At 38.6% G+C, this 20,610-nt stretch overlaps 1 protein-coding gene across 2 annotated transcripts in view; it reads right to left on the reverse strand.

Moving 5' to 3' along the window:
* SPATA16 (spermatogenesis associated 16) overlaps nucleotides 1–20,610 on the reverse strand; it is a 219,601-nt gene that overhangs the window by 75,265 nt on the left and 123,726 nt on the right. For both annotated transcript variants that reach the window (XM_001494206.6, XM_014732759.3), the window contains exon 5: nucleotides 6,838–6,922. In XM_001494206.6, the coding sequence (XP_001494256.3) occupies nucleotides 6,838–6,922 (85 nt within the window). The remainder of the gene's footprint in view (nucleotides 1–6,837; nucleotides 6,923–20,610) is intronic.

A 20,610-nucleotide genomic window follows, 5' to 3' on the forward strand; every position in this document is an offset into this window, starting at 1 on the left:
GACTTGGGGATGACTAGAGACTCCATGCTAAATGGTGAGAATTTAAGCATGATACATGGCAATTCACAGGAAAAATATTTTTAGGTGAGTGGCTTTGGTGCTTCTCAAATTATATCTAATCTAAATATTATAAGACCTGGGCTGCTTTCAGACACTCCTTGTCCAAATGTTTTGTAAACTCTCTGCCTGACAAGGCCAAATAAATAGATAAATAGATCATAAATATAGGTCATTAAGAAAAATGTTCATATGGTATTTCTATTTTGTTCCTTTCTGTGGAAAATTTTTCATATGGAAGCAAATCTTTAGAGAGAATACATCTTTCTTCTCTAGAATATGTAGGTGTTTTGTTAAAGATAATAAAAAAATTCTGGTTCCTTGACCTTATTTTGCCTGTTATTTCATATTGAAGATTTTATTTTTATTCTGACATTGAAATATCACAAATTTTTACCAAGTATATGACTAATGTTGGGATGACTTTGCAATATCCAGAAGAAAAACAAAGAACTGGAGTGAAAAAGTTAGTCTTTGTTATTAGTATAAGGGATTGATGTACGTTCAGTGTTAAGTTATCCTACGTCATTCTCTGGTTAGTGCAGAGAAATCCATTAGCTTGCTGCTGTCTTAATTGCCACATTGGAAAGAAGAAGCTAATAGCTAAGACCTTAGCATTTGCATGGAGATATCTGTGAGCACTTAAACCAATGAGACAAAAGACTCTTGGACATCTGCAACCTCAAAAATCCTGAGGAATCCCAAACTCCACTAAAGCACAAAACTTGTCCACAATTGTCAACTTAAAACGCACACACACACACAGAAATACTTGTTGAATTCATACGAGCACTGAATTTTTTAATTGTAAACAAAACTGTTCCAAAATATTCTCTACATTATTGGTTTGAGCTTTATGTCAAACCAATATTTAATTTGGTTGATTGCTTAATTTAGCAAATATGTATTGAGATGTTTTGCAATTCACTTTGATGGTATCGTGGAAGTACAACAGATTAAGAAGCAGTGGTATCAAATTTGAGTACGAGTTGTTTTTCCTGGTAAATATTTTGCGCTGGAGAATCCATGCTCCTTGAAGACAGGGTGGGTCTGTGTTGTTCACTGCTGTATTTCCAACACATAGCACAGTGTCTAACCCATAGTCACTAATAAGTGCTCCATAAATATTTGCTGAATGAGTATCGATGACAAGTACAATTGAAGAGTAAAGAAGAAGGGTGTCCACTAATTTAAGAGGAGCCTGAAGACACTAGAATGGGAAGGTTTCAAGCTTGAATGACCACAGCGCAGTTTAAGGAAGCATATATGACACCAACAGTCTGGGTGCTATTTTTTGCTTTGAGTGCTAGAAGCAGTGTCTTCTGTGAGGTCCAATACCAAAGGGAAAAAGGGCTGCTGCAAAGAGAAGGAATAGTGCAAGAGTCTTAACCTGTGGTCTGTGAACCCCTGAAAGCCACAGGAGGGCTTTAGGGACCCACAGACTGCACCATCTTCCTCAAGCACGTGGCTGGGTAAATTTTTTATCTTTCAGTGAAACAAGCTCCTGATTTTATCCTTTGAAAGTAGACTAATTACACAAAAGAAGTATTTCTTTTTGGTGATCCCTCTTTGGAAACCATTTAAGCCATTGCTATCTTTAAGATGGTGAACATTTCAATGCCAAATACCACTTGAATTGGATGGGAAGTCTTGGTATTCTCTGCACAGATGGAGGACCTGTGAAGTTGGCACTGTCTCAGCCTTTGCTGCTTCACTGAGGAAAGATGCTCCGCACGTCAGGCTTTCTACATGGGCCTGTTTGGTGTCAACAGCCCTTCCAACAATCCCAAAAGAGGTCTTTTACTCCTGTGAAAGTCTTCAACTTCTTCAGAACCAAGAACCCAAATCAGTGCCTTTTCAGCAGATCTTTGTCAAGATAGAAGAGCATACCATGAAGTTCTTTTCTATTAGAGAAGTTTGTTGGTAACCCAGAGAAGAGATTCAGAAGTGATTTGGTTTGGTTAATTATTTAAAATTTTTTAAGAGAAAAGAAAACCCCTTCTTAGAATAAATTGATAGTGAGACGTTCATTCCAGGACTAGCTGTATCATGGCTGATATCTTATTCCCATAAAGGAGGCAAATCTTTTGATTGAAATGCTGAATTTACTCCTAAAGATGCTGCTGAAAAACCATGAGCTTTTTTAGTCAAGCTGCTACTCTAAATGAGGTTGCTGGAGTCAAATAATAACATGAATTTTCCAATACTGGGAGTGAGACAGACAGTCTTGAGAGTTTCTAGGGACAAAAATCTACAGACACTCAGCAAATGGATTATCTTTTATGAAGGTCACTTTTTGTTCAGATGGCTTTAAAATTGAAACAAAATGCTGACAGTCTTGATGATATGGACTTAACAAAGATAATCTCATTGACTTGAGGACAAGGGAAATGATGTAATACAAATTTTGGTATTTCTTGACACATACCTACCCATTTGAGAGATTGTGATCTGTAGGAGTTCTGAGTCCATTTGCTATTAGAGACTGTAAATCAGGGTTTTACCTCTTATTGCCATTAAAATGAAACATTGTCATTGATGTGATGTCAAATATGATATTTCAATTTCTTATTCCAGAAGAATTGTACAACCTTCTTGAAGAGTGAGAAAGCCATAATTCTCTATGAATGCTGCTTTGGTATTCTGACTATGTGTAGGAGATCACTTTCCAATGCAATCAGATAAATAGTAAGCACACTTTTTTCTGTGTGTTTATGAGTATTGTTTCTAGGTGGATGCTTGTAAATTGAATTAGATGCTTAGAAGTTTTTTTTTTTTTTTTTCTGAGAAAGATTAGCCCTGAGCTAACATCTGTTGCCAATCTTCCTCTTTTTTTGTTTAAGGAAGATTAGACCCAAGCTAACATCTATGCCAATCTTCCTCCACTTTATATGTGGGTTACCACAGAGCATGGCTGATGAGTGGTGTAGGTCCACACCTGGAGTCTGAACCCATGAACCCAGGCTGTGGAGCGTGCTGAACTTAACCACTACACCATGGGGCTGGACCCCTTAGAAGGCTTTTGACTCAAGAAAGGAATAAGAACAATTAAGATAGGGAATGAGTAGATCAGGTAGCTTGCCTCTGTTTAGTGGGGTTCCTCTGCAATCATCTTGTGGGAGTTTTGCAACAAAATTAGCTGTTATCACCTTTTTTCATTCCACTTTTCTGAGCCATGAGGACCAGAGTTGGTTCTGTTACTCACACTGCAGGAGATAAAGCCACGCATGAGACAACCCCCATGGCTGAGAGCATGGCTGAAAGTGAAGGCGGGAAAATAAGAGTGGAAGATGGAGTCTTGTTGGCTTATTTCCTGAATCTAGCCATGGATCTAAGTGGGCTTGGGAGGAGGACTAGAGTTTATGATAAAGTTCTTCTTGGAATAATATTATTACTTAGGAGCAACATATAAATAAATAAGGGTTGCTGCTTCAAAATAGCTAATTCAAAGTCTGACTAGGGACTTTCCATTTTGCTTATGAGTTCAGAATTGTACTAAGGTCTTGGGAGGTGTGTTTGAGAAGAGGAAGGTCGCTGATAACAGAAGACAGGTATTAGGTTGCAGAGACATGCATGCAAGTACAGTTGTAACAAGTTATTTCCAACCCTCTCTAGAAGAAGTGATGCTATTATAGAATACTATATGCAAACACTTTTATTCAAAGGGCTGTATCCCAGTGTGAGCTGTCATATAGTATAGAGCTTTATGCCTTTTTTTTCTTGCTGGGTTGATGATATGAAAAATATTCTTAATATAATTGAAAGGTGTTATTGAGCTCACCAAAGCAAAGGTCTGTTCTTTTGCATCTAAGAGTTTTTTAAGTCAATGGTTTATGAGAGTAGGTGTAGACCAGTTCTCAAATTCGTACCTTCTGAAATTTTCCACTTCCTGTTTAAGATTTCTAAAAAGTATAACTGGCAAGAGTGGTTGGGATTTTATGCGGTTGAAAGAAAGATGTATAGTAACTTCTCCACTTAGAAAGGTAGTGAAAATAGCCCCTGTCTGTTCAGCCTTAATGGATGTCTATAAATGTCTATACATGCAGATACAACTTCCAGTCTGTGATGTTTGGGGACATTCTTAAATTCACCAGTGTAATTGATGGTGGTTTGGGTAGTGGGGCATCCCTGTCTTTAAAGTTGACATGGACTAGGCACTCTATGGCAATGCCCCCAAACTCACTTGGATTTAGGACAGAATAAAGTTTGGGGGGGAAGGTGTATACGTCTGAAGTGACATCAGGGAGAGGATGACTAGCAGAAGGAAGCACATAACTGGTGAGACAATGGTGTGGTATGCTGATGTTGGGGCTGGCTAGAGGGATGTAGCTTATGGAATTTATTTGCAGGATGCAATTTCTAATTACATTACTTCTTTTTTTCTTGAAATTTGTGGCATCATTTTTGGATGTGCCTAAAAATATGAGATTCAGTGCTAAAGAATAGACCTTCTCAAATACTTTATGCTAGTGATCTCTTATTTTCTAGTTGAAACTCCTCTAGAGACTAACTTGCCTCAGATTAGATAACTATTTGGTGTTAGAACTTGGACTGAATCAGGCTTGACTTCCGGAATAGGGCTTTTTCCCAATATACCAAATTGCTTCGGATTAAAGGAGAAAAAGAGAACACAAAGAGAAATATGTTTTTCTTATCTATTATTAATGCACAGTAGTAAAATAATAGTATTTGTTTTATTCCTTTTTTATATAGCAAACATGCATGTATTGGTAAGTGGAGATTTTTTTCTTAGTTTGAGGTAAATAAAATAGAGATACTCTTTTAAAATAGAGATGCTCTTTGAAAGCTGAAGGAAACAAAAAAAAATTATTTACAAAAATTTCAAGCTCTTTTTTTTTTGATGCTTTTTGGTGAGGAAGATTGGCCCTGAGCTAACATCTTTGCCAATCTTCCTCTTTTTATTTCTCTGCAAAGCCCCAGTATGTAGTTGTATATCCTAGTTGTAAGTCATTCCAGTTTTTCTGTGTGGGATGCCACCACAGCGTGGCTTGATGAACAGTGTGTAGGTCCACACTCAGGATCCGAAGCGATGAACCCCCAGCTGCTGAGGTGGATTGAGCGAACTTAACTACTCAGCCACAGGGCTGGCCCCAAATTTTAAGCTCTTAATCTGTCTTGGGTTGCACCAATATTGGACACATTTTTTCCTATTTCAATGTAGAAAACACAATAGGTACTTAATATATGTTTGTTTAATGAATGAATAAATTAAAACAAGCATTCATTTGGGACCTAGACTATGCTGGGCCTGCTGAACATTATCTAATCCTCAAGATTCAACTCCTTCCCCACCTCTCTCCAGAAGCCTCTGAAATCCTTTAATGAAAAGTCCTTCCTTTACTATATCTATTTCTCATATGATTTGCTTATTTTTCATATCTAGCAATTCTTTACAACTATTTATTCACATGCCTAGAGGCAACTACTACTGTTCTAGATTCCCTTAGGAAAATCTTAAACTTATCAGCAAATTAATAATTTTTTGATATTAAAGTTTTGTCTACCTGAAGGTCAACTTTTTTTTTTCATAATAATTATAGGTCTCAAGTATACTAGGACTAATTTAAATGCTTATTTTTTGTAGTATGTAAATTGAGCTCCAAATATTTAGATAGACCATACAAATTACAGAGAATTTTATATGGTAAACCTAAGACTTTACTGTCTAATGAGGATAACACACAATATATAGAGAGAATACTAGGGACCAAGACACAACAGTGAAAATGTGAGGAAAATCAGGTTGTGTCACTGTTACTGATTATTTCTTACTTTCATACTACTATTTTAGCAGATCTTATTCTAGTTGTTTCAAAAGGTTCATATCCAATTAAATTAAATCATCTTGAAATACAAGGAAGAAAACACCCCACACAGTCTGGATAGGAGAAGACACAGAGGAGGCAGTTGGCTTTTGTTGTCGATTTTCAAATATTTCAAATATTTTATTTGGAAATGAATTTCCATTTGGTGCATGTGGTTTCACTGGGGAGCCACTTGATGGAAATTTTAAGGGAGTAGAAATCTACTTTAAATGAGGAAAACAGTTCAATAATTAGCAAATTGGATGTTATTTCTTGGGGATAAGTGAGCTCTTCGTTTTGGACATATTTCAGCAGAAAGTCATTGATAACTTGTGGGGGGAGGATAGCACGAGAACAGTTTTGTATGTTGTGAGGGAGATTGAACTAGTAAATTCTAAATTCTCCTTATAACTCTAAGAAATTATGACTCTCTTCTTGACATCTCATTGACCTTTGGGATGAGTTCTTGCTGCCATTTTGAATAAGAAGAAGAAAGAAGATCTGCACTTTGTTATTGGTTATGTTTCCAAATACTAAATGTTACCCAAGAAATACCACTGGCCTCTGCATTTTCTTTTATTATGTAATTAGTATTACTTCTAGCATCTGCTTTTATAGGTCATAGATCAAGAAGAATCTATGAAAATACAATATTCATATTTTAAAAGATCATGTCATTACAGCAGCATGCCTGGGAAAACAGTTCCTGGGATGCCTCAAATTTTTATTGGGTTGTAAAACTGAAGTATGGGCCAAGGGTTAACAACCTTGAATTTTGCCCTTAAAATTAGTCTCAGAACATCTACTTCATTATAAATACATTACTACTGAGTGGTGTCCTTCTGATTGATATGCCCAGAGCTACCTTTTCAGCAGTCTTTTAAGCACCAATCCTTCATTTTGGTTCTAAAAATGAGACGGGCTCCTCCTCCCTGGTTGGGGCATCAATTTTTACCTGCCAATACAGTTTGATGAGCTTGCTTACACACTGGTCACTTCTTCCACAGAGCCAGAACATGTAGTCAGCAATCATGGCACTCCTAAGAACAAGGACAGATTTTTTTAAAAAACAAATTTATAGGACAGAAGGAAAACCCAACAGCGAGTATATATAAATACTCAGGAAGAAGATTTTTTAATGTACTGACTAGACTAATATTGAGCAAAGCATAAGGCATGTTTTAGAATGTAGAAAGTAGGTTTTTTGTTTTTTGGTAGCTAAACTAAAACTGTAAGAGTAGCAACAAGCCATTTGTCTTCTAGATGGTTTTTCTGTTTGTACAGTATAAGAATATTTAAAGACTGCGGGAGAATGCTTTGTTCTGGTGGCTTCCTATTAAGCTTCCAAGCATTTATAGAGTAACATATTTTATGGACTCCAAAATACCTTCAAACCTAGCACAGCATGTATAGCTAACGATTATGCAGGTATTTAAGCATATCTCAGACTTTACCTGAGTTAAAGATTATTCACCTTTGATTAAATTAGCCTCCTTAAAATTGAAAATACAAACTTTCCAATTCAACAGACACTCCCCTCCCCCAACCTTTCTGTTTAATTGAATTGGTTTTAGTATCTAGTCTGTAGAATCATTGCGTTAGTCTTATTAAGCTGAGGGGATATTAAAAATGGATATTAATTCATTGCTTAGCACCCTTTAGAAAAACAGTTTACTTTTATGACTGTTTCTCTGCTAGGCCTCTCTATTTCTTTTCCCCAGAGACTCCGAATCCAATTAAATGAGACTGGAAGTAATTCCAAATTGTCACATTGGCCAATTAAACATATAATAATCCTGTGTACCTAATCACTAGTACCAAAAGTTTATTTATTTAAGTAGAGCTATCACTGTGTACCCCCTGAATGTTTTTCTTATCTTTGCCTGCAGATACATGTTGTTTCTTGACATCATTGTAAACTGCATTAGGAATTTTCCTTCCCTAAATATAGGTTGTCTAAGGCACAGCAGCTATAAACTTACTATGGTACTCTGTTGAAAAAATTAAAATGTTTACATTCTTGCTCAGGACAGACAAAAATTAGGACTTTAAAAATTAACAGTGGAAAAAAAATACCACCATTTGGAGGATTATTCAGTTCAATATATTTCTTCTCACACATGTGGTATTGGAAAGCATCTGTCCACTGACATTTCAAAATAAATGACAATAATTTAAGAATAACTAATCTTTTAAGAATCCTTTTATATTTTTCAAAACCCTAATTTAACAATACGATAAAGTGAGCTAGGAGGTTTTGATGCTGTGTGAATATGTGTGAGGTAGAAAACAAGTTATAAAAATCATAGACTAAAGAGGGACAAAAATGAATTTCAAACATTTGCATTTTGATAGAAACACTTGGAAAAATTTTCTTCCCATGATAACCTCAAAAGGAAGTCTGCTTGACATGTGGATGCCTGTCACCTAATAGAAATTCATTTAATAAATTCTGAATTTAGGAAATCAATGAAAAATGTAAAAATCTCACTCTCAAGGACAGCACACACTGTACTTATAGAAGTTGGGTTCTTTAGGTGATGACTTGATTCTGTACTCTGATTCCGCCTTCTGTTAGCATTTGGATACCTAACTACGGCCCAACAATTAATGAGGACACCAGCCATTAGTTAAACGAGGCTTGGGCAACCTTTTCCTGTAAAGGATCAGATAGTAAATATTTTAGGCTTTTGTGGGCCATGTGGTCTCATAACTCCTCAACTTCGCCTTGCGGAAGCAGCTATAGACAATAAATAAACAAATGAGTGGGGCTGTGTTGCAGCAAGACTTTATTTCCAAAAATATGTGGTGGGCCAGATTTGACATAGTTTCTCTAAGATAAACAAATTATTAGGTTGAGCAACAGGTGAAAAGCACTGGTATAACTGTCAATCAATAGTCAGACGTCAGCTTCTACACGTTCTGGCCACAGGCCCCTTTAAATATTTCAGTTTACTGTTTCCTCTTCAGGGACAATACATACGTTGTACTAAAATTACTGTGCAGAGTTCAGGAAAGAAACTTTGCAATTTTGAAACATGCAGAAAACAGGAAAGGTAGTTCTGGATGGCATACCCACTGGCTTGAGTTAGGTAGAACATAAACTGATTGCTTCTATCACGTTAGTGATTGCCGTCCTTGGAGTGGAATGATTGTAAGAACAGGGGAGATAGATAGCCACAGTGGGTTTCTAGGGCTTTCCTGCATTTTTAATGCTTTTAGTGATTTGGTTTTGAGTTCACCAACGTAAAAGTAGAAGTTTTAGTATTTTTATTAATATTTCTCCAAAGTTGCTTTTACTGTAATGGCGTGTTGTCAAATTGTTACATTCTTAAGGATGATTTTATTACACCTGGGGGCTCGTCTTTTTCCAAAGGAACATATCTCCAAATTTACATTGAAATAAGTGACGAATTAAGAATCATTGAAATTATTACCTGCCCTTAGGGAAGCACAATTATTATAATAGTAAAAAGGTGCTAGTATTAAATAACAAAATATGGTTTCATGAAGCTACATGTTTGCTGAGATACTTTTTATGGAAAGCTATGTTGATATTAGGAACACAGTTGAGATTGTAATTGCTCCAATTCCATTTTCTTCCCAGTGGAAATGGCATTTATGACTTACCCCCCACCTTCCTCTGTCTGGGTCCCACCAGAGCTCTGCCCTACAGCTTAGACTTTATGAATCAGCATAAAATTCAGTGGAAGAACATGAAAATAGCATGGAAATAACATGACACCATGTGATATTTGTGAGGCAGGAGATAGAGGTTTTCATCATGCTGAATTTACAAAGGGCAAAGTAATTAATTAATCAGCGCAGGGCATCTACAAGGAGTCAGGTACCTAGTGGGATCGTGCTTCTGGCTGATTCACTTCATGACTCGAATGCAAACAGTAACCCATCATTCTTCCCGCTTTCCTTCAGGTATCTCTGTTTACCTTTTAGACCAACGTCCTAGATGCTAGTCAGTGTAATTCAACGTTGCCTCTAAATGTTTCATTTTGTTGTCATTGTTCTAGTCAACTTACTTACACTTACCTATTGAATGTTGTAGCTGCAGTGGAACTGTAAGATCATGTTAGCCAAACCCTTTTAATTGACAGTTGGTGGTTTAATATCTGTCAGTTTTGAGCCTTTACTAAGTGCTAAACACCATGTAAAGCATTTGACAGAGTAGAATAAACCCATCCCACCCACACTCTCGCACCAGATCCCAGCCTGTTGTGCCTGCCCATGGAATCTGCTCCAGCAATTCTCTCTCTTCGCCCCTGTCTCTCCCTCCCTCTCTTTCCCTTTCTTTCAGTTTCTCCTTTTCTCCTCGAGCTTGTCTACCAGCACACAAAAATGCTGTTCTTCCTATGAACTTAAAACAAAACACCCTAAAAGCCTCTCTTGATCTCCTTCCTTCCAGTTATCATCTTAGTTCTTTCCTTCTCTAAAAACAAAACAAAACAAAACAAAACACTCTTCTTGAAGTTACTCCAGCAAGGCTCGCATTCCTCCCAGTTCACTCTGCTCACACACTACTGCTCTTGTCAATGCTACCAGTGGTTTCCATGCTGTACGTGCCATGGTTCACTTCTCAGTCTTCAGTTTCCACACACTCTCAGGCGCAAGAGATGCAACTGCTTGTTCCCCTCTGCAGTGTCTGCTTTCCCGCTCGCTTCCACAACTCTGCTCTTTCTGGTTTCCCTCCTGTCTTACTGGTTGCTCTTTTCTGTCTCCTTTGCTGGTATCTCCTCATCTCCCTGGATTCCTAACTTTGGAGCGCCCCAGGGCACAATGCTTGGACTCCTCTTTCTTTCTATACTCAATCCCTTGATGAGCTCATCAGTTTTATAGTTTTAATACCCTCTCTGGATTGACAACTCTTAGATTTACATGCTGAGTTTAAACCTCTTCTTGGATCTCCAGACTCTTATAGAAGCTGGCTTCTCAACATCTCTACTTAGACACCTAATAAGTATTTCAAACTTAACATACCCATACCCAACACTCTGATTCTCCTTCCTTCCCCTCCCTCAGTCTCTAGTGGTCTCCATCTATCCAATTTCTCAGGCAAAAAATCTTGCAGTCATCACTGACTCTTCTCTTTCTCTCACATTCTCTATCCAATCCAAGATAAAATTCTGGTCAGGTTATCTTTAACTTATATCAGAATCCTGCCACTTTTCATCACCTCTAGCATACCATCTGGTCCATCAGGTCTCACCTGGATTATTGCAAACAGCCTCCAAACTGGACTCCCTGCTTCCTCATCATCTATTCTCAACACAGCAGTCAGAACAATTCCATTAAAATTAGTGTGTCAGAGCAGGTCACTCCTGTGCTTAAAACTGCAAGGGCTTCCTATTTCACTCAGAGTAAAAATCAGTCTTTAAAATGGCATTTGAGCCGTATGCCATCTGGTCACACATTACTTCTCTAATCTCATTTCACTTATTCTGCTCCAGACAAACTGTCCACCTGCTGTTCCTCAAAATGAACAAGTACACCATTGTCTCTGAGATTTTGCAGTTCATAGTCCCTGTCCTGGAATGTTCTTTCCCTAGATACCCTCTCACCTCCTTGGTCACCTCCTTCAGGTCTTTATCAGGTGTTATTTTCTCAGTGAGGACTGCCCTGATCACACTCCAATACTATCCATACCAGAGCCTAAAATATTCACTGTCTGGCTCTTTACTGGAATGTAAGCTTCCTGAGGGCAGGGATTTCTGTCTATTTTATTCATTGCTCTATCCCCAGTGCTCAGAACAGTGCCTGGTGTGGTAGTTACCCAACAAATATCTGTTGACTTAATAACCAAACATTATCTTATTTATTTATTTAAAATAAAAAAAATGAAATTCTTGTTACAAAGAACTTGAGGCCTACAGAGTGACTAGAATTCTAAGACAAGCGGTCTGCCCTAGGGTTACCTCATTGCCCATTTTTCACAGAAGGCTTTTATAGTGGAGGCGGCCTGGGAATGGAGTGATAGAGACGGCTTTGTCAATTCAATTTGTCCAGCGTGGAACCCAGTGCAACATTTAGCTCATATGGGAGCTTAATATGCTAATGGATGCTGATGTATTTATTGCATAAATTAAAGAGGAAGGGTACCAGGAAGCACAGTGGCCTAATGTGCTATATCTAAAATTATTTTTAACATGATGCCCTCAGTCAGCTGTCAATGGTTATTGTTTTCCTGCAAGAAAATCTACTATTCTTTTCATAGTAAATTTGAATTCATTTTACAAAATTGATTCTGAAGTCATATTTAATTTACTTAATACATCTGTTAAATGTAAAAGGTTCAGAATCCAGCTTTTAAATATATATGCATCTAAAATAAAAGATTTTTATGTCAGGAACTCAGCTTATTGTGAATCAAACCCCATTCCTATAGAATGGCAAATGCACAATGAAAGAATTTGACGTGTTATTATTAATCGGATAGGTACCAGTTTTGTTTTCCAAACTAATACCAGGAAAGGATCATGATACATAAGCATATTCATGCCAGGTGACTTTACAGATTGAATATTTCTAACCAGACTGCAATTCTAATGGTATGAAAATACGCTATTGATATTTCTTAAGGCCTATGTTCAGATTCAAAATTTATAACATTTCTACTCAGCGCGGCCACATGGTGGTGTAAAACAATAAGATATGGGTAAACAAAAGAAAATCAGCACGGAATCAGCTGTGTGTGGTCTTATCAGGCTGACTGGCTGGGACCTTGAAAAGTCATTCCGTTCAGCACCTTGCCTTTAGGCAGGATCACACTTAAACCTTTTAAATGAGACTGATGAGAATCTACCCTGTTTTAAAGACCTCCACAGGACAGGGCTCTGCGTTCCTCACCGATTCCAGAGTTTCACAGCCATAAACAGCACCTTTTGCAGTTGGAGTCTGCTGGCTTCGGTTCTCTCTTGGGTGTTAATGCACCCCAACTAGACGTTATCCTCTGAATGGTAGTTCTACATCATCCTCACAATAATTCATTAATCTTCTCCTCTCTGGGTTAATTAATTAACCTCAGTTGCTTTAATCTTTCTCCATGCGTCCCCTTTACCTGAGATTAGCTTCACGGTTGTCGTTTTTAACTTGTTAAATTCCTCCTTTTCTTTCTTCTACAGCCAGAAATTGACCTCTCTCAAGAGTCAAAGGATAATCTTGTGGTCTTTTTACGCAGCTATTTCATTTATGTAACTGGTATAGGTACTTAGAAGTGTGTCGATAGTCCTAACTACAGAATCCTTCCCTGTTATCGACATACTTAGGAGGGTGTTTCCTTCCATACTTAAAAAAAGCTCAAGAACATATGTATATACATGTCATTAATTATAGATGAATTAATATTGATGCAAAGTGTATATTCATTTGAATACAATACACATTAATATTGAAGAGATTATATTCTGATTGGGAGAACTGAACTAGCAAATCACTCAAGCGCGCACACGCACACACACACACACACACACATGCGTGCGCGCACATACATGAAGTGTTTATTCAAAGGCTCACATATCTTCCACACAGCAATCAGCCACAATGATCTTTTAAAAAATGTAAACGTGAATTACCTCAAATAAAATCCAAGCTCCTACTGCGGCCTGCAACTCTTGTAAGAGGCTGCCCTTGTTTTCCTCTTAAACACGTTTTTCCATCACTCTCCAGTCGACTATGGTTTATTCAGTTGCTCAAAGCAAACACAAACTTTCCTACCTTGGGGCATTTGTGTATGTGGTTCTTCCTGCCTGGAATCTAGTCTTCAATTTTCCATCTGACTGCGCCTTCTCAAGATTTGGTTCTTTAGGCTTTAGCTTAAACTTTGATGGCCTGTTCAGTGAGAACTGCTCTGACTATTCTATCTAAATAAGTTCTGCCCTACCATCCCTCAACCAGAACCTTAACCTTTTCTTGCATAAGTCTCACATTTTATAATTACTCGTTGGGTTACTCTTTTGCAAACTTCTTTCCCTTGACTTGTACTATCCAATATGGTCGCCACTTGCCATACGTAGCTGTTTATATTTAAGTGAATTAAAGTTAAAATTTAAAATTCAGTTTCTCAGGTGCACAAGGCACACTTCAAGTGCTCAGTTGCCACATGTGGCTAGTAGCTACTATATTGAATGACACAGAGCAGCTCCATCAACATTGGAAGTCCTATTGGCAGCACTGTCTAAACCGTAGGCCACAGGAATCTACCATTGTAGTGCCTCACACGTTACCTGATAAATAGTAGGTGTTTGTGATGGCTAATTTTATGTCAGCTTGACTGGGCAATGGTATGTCCACATACTTGATTAAATATTATTCTGAGTGTGTCTGTAAGGGTGTTTTTGGGTGAGATTAACACTTGAATCTGCAGACTGAGTAGAGCAGATTGCTCTCCTCAATGTGAGTGTGGCTCATTCAATTGACTTAAGGCCTGAGTAGAATAAAAAGGCTGAGTAAGGGAGAATTTGCTTTTCTGATTGCCTTTGAGCTGGGACCTCAGTCATCTCCTGCCTTTAGACTCGAACAAACTTGGATTGGAACTCACACCATCAGCTCTCTGGGTTCTCAGGCCTTCAGACTCAGATTGGGACTATACCCCTGCCTCTCCTGAGTCTCCAACATGCCAGCTACACATCTATTGGGTATATGGATCCAATTCTATTTATGTGCTTTTGTTTCAACTTTGTCGTGGTCATCCTCTCCCCCTACCCCACTACCCCTAGTCATTTGATGTTCATCAGCAGGCTCAGTCCGTACCGTGCTCTGGGTTCATGCATTTCAGTAGTTGATGGGCATTGAAGAAGTTATAGCTTTGTCTCTGAACCTTTGTAACAAGTCTGCCTCTGTGACTAATTGCCAAATTCTAATAGCTAAAAGTTGTCCCTGAGACCAAGTCTCTACCTTTTGCAGACCAAATCTAGTTAATGTCTTCCTGCCTTGATTGTAGTTCCAGATTTTTATTGCTAAGGTTCTAGCCATGCTTGCTCCAGCAAGATTGTCCAGGAATGGATGAGAATTTTTCTTGACGTTCACTACCCGCCTCCTAGTCTGGCACTTCAAATATTGCCTATCCTTAGATTCTCAGTTGATAACAACAACAAGCAATAACAATAATAGCATTACTATACTATTCGTAACAGCAGCCAATATTTACTGAGTGTTTACCATATATATAGTAAATGCTTTTACATTTTATTTAATTCTTACAATCAAGCCTGTGAAATGAGGAACCTGAAGTTCCTCAAATTGAGGAGAATTTTACGACAAGTCAGCTGCAGGGTCGGGATTTAAGCACATATACTTGTCATCAAGTTTTGGCCTCTTAATCACCGTTCTATACTACTTCCATGTTGCCATTCTTTTCGTGTGAATCTTTTATGAGAGTCTATTATCTTTTCTTGGACCGCCCTGATGCTAATTTCTTGCCAAACTGTTGACCACTGGTACACTCCCTAAAAACTATATTTCTATGGTTGATTAAACAGAGGGGTAATTATTATTGCCCAGTGATGGTTGTTCTTCCTCCCTATCCCCATCTCAAGCTTGTCTCACCAGCAGACATGTCTTCTTCTTACTTCTGGCTTATTCATTCTGATACAGCCAACGATTCTTTGCCCGACAATGTCAAGAGACGTGTTATTACTTTTATAGAAAATATATGGCTGGTTGAAGAGGCCTAGATGAATAGGACTCATTCCAGATTATCCATGAAGGTTTGATTTCATTTTTGATTATTATTTTTCCTGTGTGGAGCCAAAAAATGGGGCTATCAACATTATCAGCAAATGTTTATTATGTTTGTTACAATGGGCGTATGTTTGGAGTCATGGCAACATGCAAAAGTATGAGAACATGATGCTGAACTCTCTGAGCAATTTGTCTATTGATTTGACATCCATATTTGAAAAGAGTAATCAAAATATAAGACAGTTTTATAGCCATAAAGAACTATGCAAATGTTAAGTACATAATGTTAACTAAGAAGTACAGAGCATAAGTGTTAGAGCATTTTGAAGGCTGAAATGATTACTTTTGGCTGTAATAGACTGATTCAGTGCTGAGACCTGAAGAATGGCTGGCATTATTTTTAAGTGGTGATGAAGAAAATGGAGCATTTTATTTTATTTTATTTTGTTACCAGAAACATATCACATGCAAGGAGCATTGAAGATGGAAAGTGTTAATGCAGGATCTGAGGAGAAGCAGAGGGTTTGTGTAAAAGAAGAGGGAGAGAAAAGGCCAGATGCTTATGTTGGGGATTGTCTGGAGATTATGTTGGGGATTTTTTTTTGTCTTTTGGGTTTTTTTTTGGTGAGGTGAGGAAGATTTGCCCTGAGCTAACATCCATTGCCAGTCCTCCTTTTTTTTTTTTTTTTTTTGCTTGAGGAAGATTAGCTCTGAGCTAACATCTGTGCCAATCCTCCTTTATTTTGTATGTGGGACGCCTCCACGGCATGGCTGATGAGTGGAGTAGGTCCACACCTGGGATCTGAACCTGTGAACCCCAGGCCGCCGAAGTGGAGTGTGTGGAACTTTAACCACTTGGCCATGGGGCCACCCTGAAAACTTCTCATTTTAAAATCTCAGCCACTACCTGTCTGGATTCCATGATGAGGAGGACATCTTTTCCAGTCAGGATCTCTCAGGCTCGTGTTTACCAGAGACAGTGACAGTCTCTGACCATAATGGAAACATTCTAGGGGTGTCTCTTCATTGCTTTTTAGGTAAGGGTTTATAAGCAGCATCCCTTGATATCTGGACTCCACTCACTCTCCAGGATACAGAAGATGGTCTGGGGAACCTGGGTCCTGCTAGGGCCATAGAAATATAGGAAGACGTCTGAGTATATGTTTTTATTATACTCATATTTGCATACTTCATAAGTTCATTCATTACACAAAGATGGAGAATCTAAAATGAATAAGGCATTTCCCATCATTAAGGTCTCATGGAGAGGCAAACATGCACAAAGATAATTATAACACAATGAGTAAAGTGCAGTAATTGATACACACATTAAGGCAGCTGAGAGAGTTGGTGCATTTAGGGAGGGAGACCTAGAGGAGATGAGAATCTGGACCAGCCTAAAATGATGAGCAGGAGTTAGCCAAGCGGAGGGAGAACAAGACTGAGAAGGCTATTCTAGGTATAGGGTTCAGCTGGAACACAGGTGCAGAGGTTGGAAGTAGGAGGGAGAGTGGGAAACCCCAACAGGACCATCTTGCTGAGTTTGGAGCAGGCAATGAAGGCAAGGAGAAGGCACAAAGGAGCTTGGATGTTATCCTGTGGGTTTCAAGTGCAGAATGACATGGGCAGTTCTGTAGTTTAGAGAGAGAACCTTGTCAACTCTTTAGAGGCTGCACTTGAGAGTGAGAAGACCAGAGAGAAGAAGTCATTGTCAGAACTTCTAAGAGATAATGGACCAGCCTAAACTAGACAGTGAGTATAGGAAAATAGGAAATTAAGATATTGGCACCGTGCCTAAGGACAAAGTCAAATGACAAAGGTATGTGAGAAGGCATTTGAGTATTCCAGGCCCAGCGGTGGCCCAGTTTCAGACACTAGGGGCAGTTTCCATAAAGGAGTATCCTATTAGTCATGTGAGAAAAGATAAATCTAAAACTGAATTCGTTCCTTTTCCAGATGAATGAACTAATATCTGAGTCTCAAGGAAATCATAAATAATGATAATACAATAATGGGCTTGGCTTGAAGCCAACAATATAACGCTAGGGTGGAGACTGACTGGTATCAGAAACCAGCATCAAATAATATGCTGCCCTGACGTTCTGAAGAGCGTTTACGGAACCTGATACACCTGACAAGATTTCTCAGTGCTTTTTCTTGAGGGTTCCTTCTGGAGCATTCCTCTGGGCAATGTTCCTGCCAGTGACTTGTCTCCCGCCCCACCAATATTCCAGGTCACTCTCCCATGACCGAGAATTGAGCCCTCATCCTTGGAACACGTCTTCACCAGCAGAGGGCATCCTCACCTTTTGGTATGTGTGAAAATCTAGATTATCTATTTCTCTCATCTTGAACAGGATTATAATGTTGTATCCAACTTCTTGTGGTATCAAAGGAAGGGGAAAGATGTGGCAAAAACAAAGAACGTCATTTTAGGTCATCCTGAAAAGGGACAAAAACTAGAGAGTCTAGCTGTACAAAAACAGGCAATCCTGAATCTAATTTTACTCTCAGTAGTTCACACCAGCAGTTCCTGGAGCCCATGTAAAATGTAAAGCAGTTGGAAAGGAAAGTCTCCAGAGTAGAAAATAAACCCATTCACGGCAGAGGAACAGTTTACAGTGAAAGTAGCCAGAACTGTCATGTTATCCCTAGAAGTAAGGAAAACGTATCATCTTACTGCTTGCCATTCTATCTCCTGATCTCTGCGTGGGTAGGAAAAAGCCCCAGAATCTATACAGATTATAATGTCTGATAGAAGATCTGGATTATTTAGCACTTTGTGCAATTGGACCACAATCATAAACTCAGCTGCCTCTTTCTCAAGAGCCTGAGACCTACAGGTAAAGGGGGAGAGAGTGAGGAAACGAGTGATTAGTGAGCCTAGGCAGGCTCCAATATGGTGAGCTGGTTCCTTGGAACTTGGAATGAATTTTCCAATAGAACCAAAGTATACATACACTGTGGTGAGGTCTTCAAGGCAACCTACAGACGCCCATTTAAACCATGGTTTACTGAAATGATATACATTTAACAATTATGCAATGTTTTATTAATAAAATAAACCTAACTAAAAGAGTTAAGAGGCTTAATACTTCTGAACTTTTAACTGAGCAGAAGCAGGTGTCATTTTCAGCATCTCACAACAGTGGTCACTCCTGGCAATTTTAAATAGTTACATTTTGTGCTGTGTGGGAATGTCCTGTGCATTGCAGGAGATTCAGCATCTCTGGGAACCCCGTTCTACATGCCAATAGTGCTTGCCAGTTATTTTGACAACCCAAACACCCTCACTCACTTCCCATGACATGGAGAGGGACTGAGAACCACTCGCAGATGTTTACAGACATTCTGAAATGGAACCATAGGCACTTTAAAGGTTGGTGGTACAGATTTTGATTTTTGTTTTTAGGTTAAGTTCTACTTCATAATATTTCTTAGTTGAGACCATATTATCAAGAGCATTTTTCTTATCAGTCTTGAACCAGATAACCTTTTGGCTCCCAAATGGAACAGAAGAGACAAGCCAGAAGACAGCTGTCCGATGCTGGAAGAGCATGCATATCTTAGAAAAGGTTCCCTGAGGTGTAATAACCCAAGAACCAGACAGGGAGAGAGAAAAAACACGGAGGAAGCAGGAAGCATTGTTTGCACGGTCCTATGTGAAGGCTAAACCCAGGCCGTGGAGCCATGCCTCTTATTCTCTCATCACATGCTTCACCTTGGACAAATCACTTAATCCAAGTCTTCATCCTAACATTCTATGGTCTCTCTCTAGAATGGAGATGATTTTAATAATACCTATATTCTGGAGGGATGCGTGTGTGTGTAAGTAATTTTACATACAAAATAATTTGAAATTATGAAATGATCTACACATTTTAGGTTGATACTATTGTTATTCACACTGTGGTTATCAACCCGAGGGTGAACGTGGAGATGGTGAGAGTCAGAAGCTGAGTCAGAGCTTCCCAACTCAGGCAAACTTTGTGCTTGTACTGATAGATAGGAATGGTGTAAAAAGTCAGAATGAGTTGGATATAGAGCTGGGAGACAGGTAGCTTATACCTGGGAATGTCTCCATATTAATATGGTCAAAATTGTTACACAGGACACTTGCGACACAAGGAGAAAGGATCTTTAAAACACTTTTAATGTAGCATTCTCAATTTAATCCAGCTAGGAGAACCACTACAACGAAACACCACCACTAGCAATAAAACCTGTTTATAAAAATCCCACGAAGATACAATAATGAGTTTGTTCTCCAAGTATTAACAGCTCCCTGGTGGAGGACTGGCTCACTCTTCTGAGATCGCTGAGGGCTCTAAGACTAATATATAAACATCTGCTGATTTTTATGAGTGATACATATTTGGGGTAGACACAGGCAAAATTATGATATGTTCAGATTTGCTTTCTACAGTTTTCCTAGCCCCTTTCAGTAGTCCATGCTTCTGTTCTGGCATTTCTTTTCTTTTTTCCCACTTGCACTCTGCTTGTATTCTGGCTGCCAAAGATTTCCCACGGTGAAACGCACCTTCCACTGGCCTGAGGTCAGTATTACAGGATTCAACTTCTCCCTTTTTCAATACCTTCCTTCATTCAAGCATATCCATTCTGCTTCTAATTTTTTTGAGGCAATTGTACATCTAGAGATAAATAGTAATTTGTGAGGCATCGAAAGACCTGACCCAAATGTGTTTCCCTCAATGACTTGAAGTGCCGTAAAAAACACATTAGTCACTTCTTTAGGTTGAGGTATTAAATGGTATTGCACATCCGTGTTTTCGCTGAAGGTAAAGGCATTGTCACTCATTAATAACTTTAAATGAATTATTTTAATCAGATTAATGGAGATACAGCACTGAGATTGAAAACTCAGATGTAGGAGCTAGACTGCCTTTGTTTGAATCCCAACTCCGCCATTTGCTATCTGTATGATTTTGGGCAAGTTAATTAACCTCGCTGTGCCTCAGTTTCTTCACATTATCACACAGATACTTCATAGGATTGGCAGGATTAAACGCTCTCTTAT

Source organism: Equus caballus, chromosome 19 (genome assembly GCF_041296265.1).
Source record: "Equus caballus isolate H_3958 breed thoroughbred chromosome 19, TB-T2T, whole genome shotgun sequence".
Taxonomy (NCBI): Eukaryota; Metazoa; Chordata; class Mammalia; order Perissodactyla; family Equidae; genus Equus; species Equus caballus.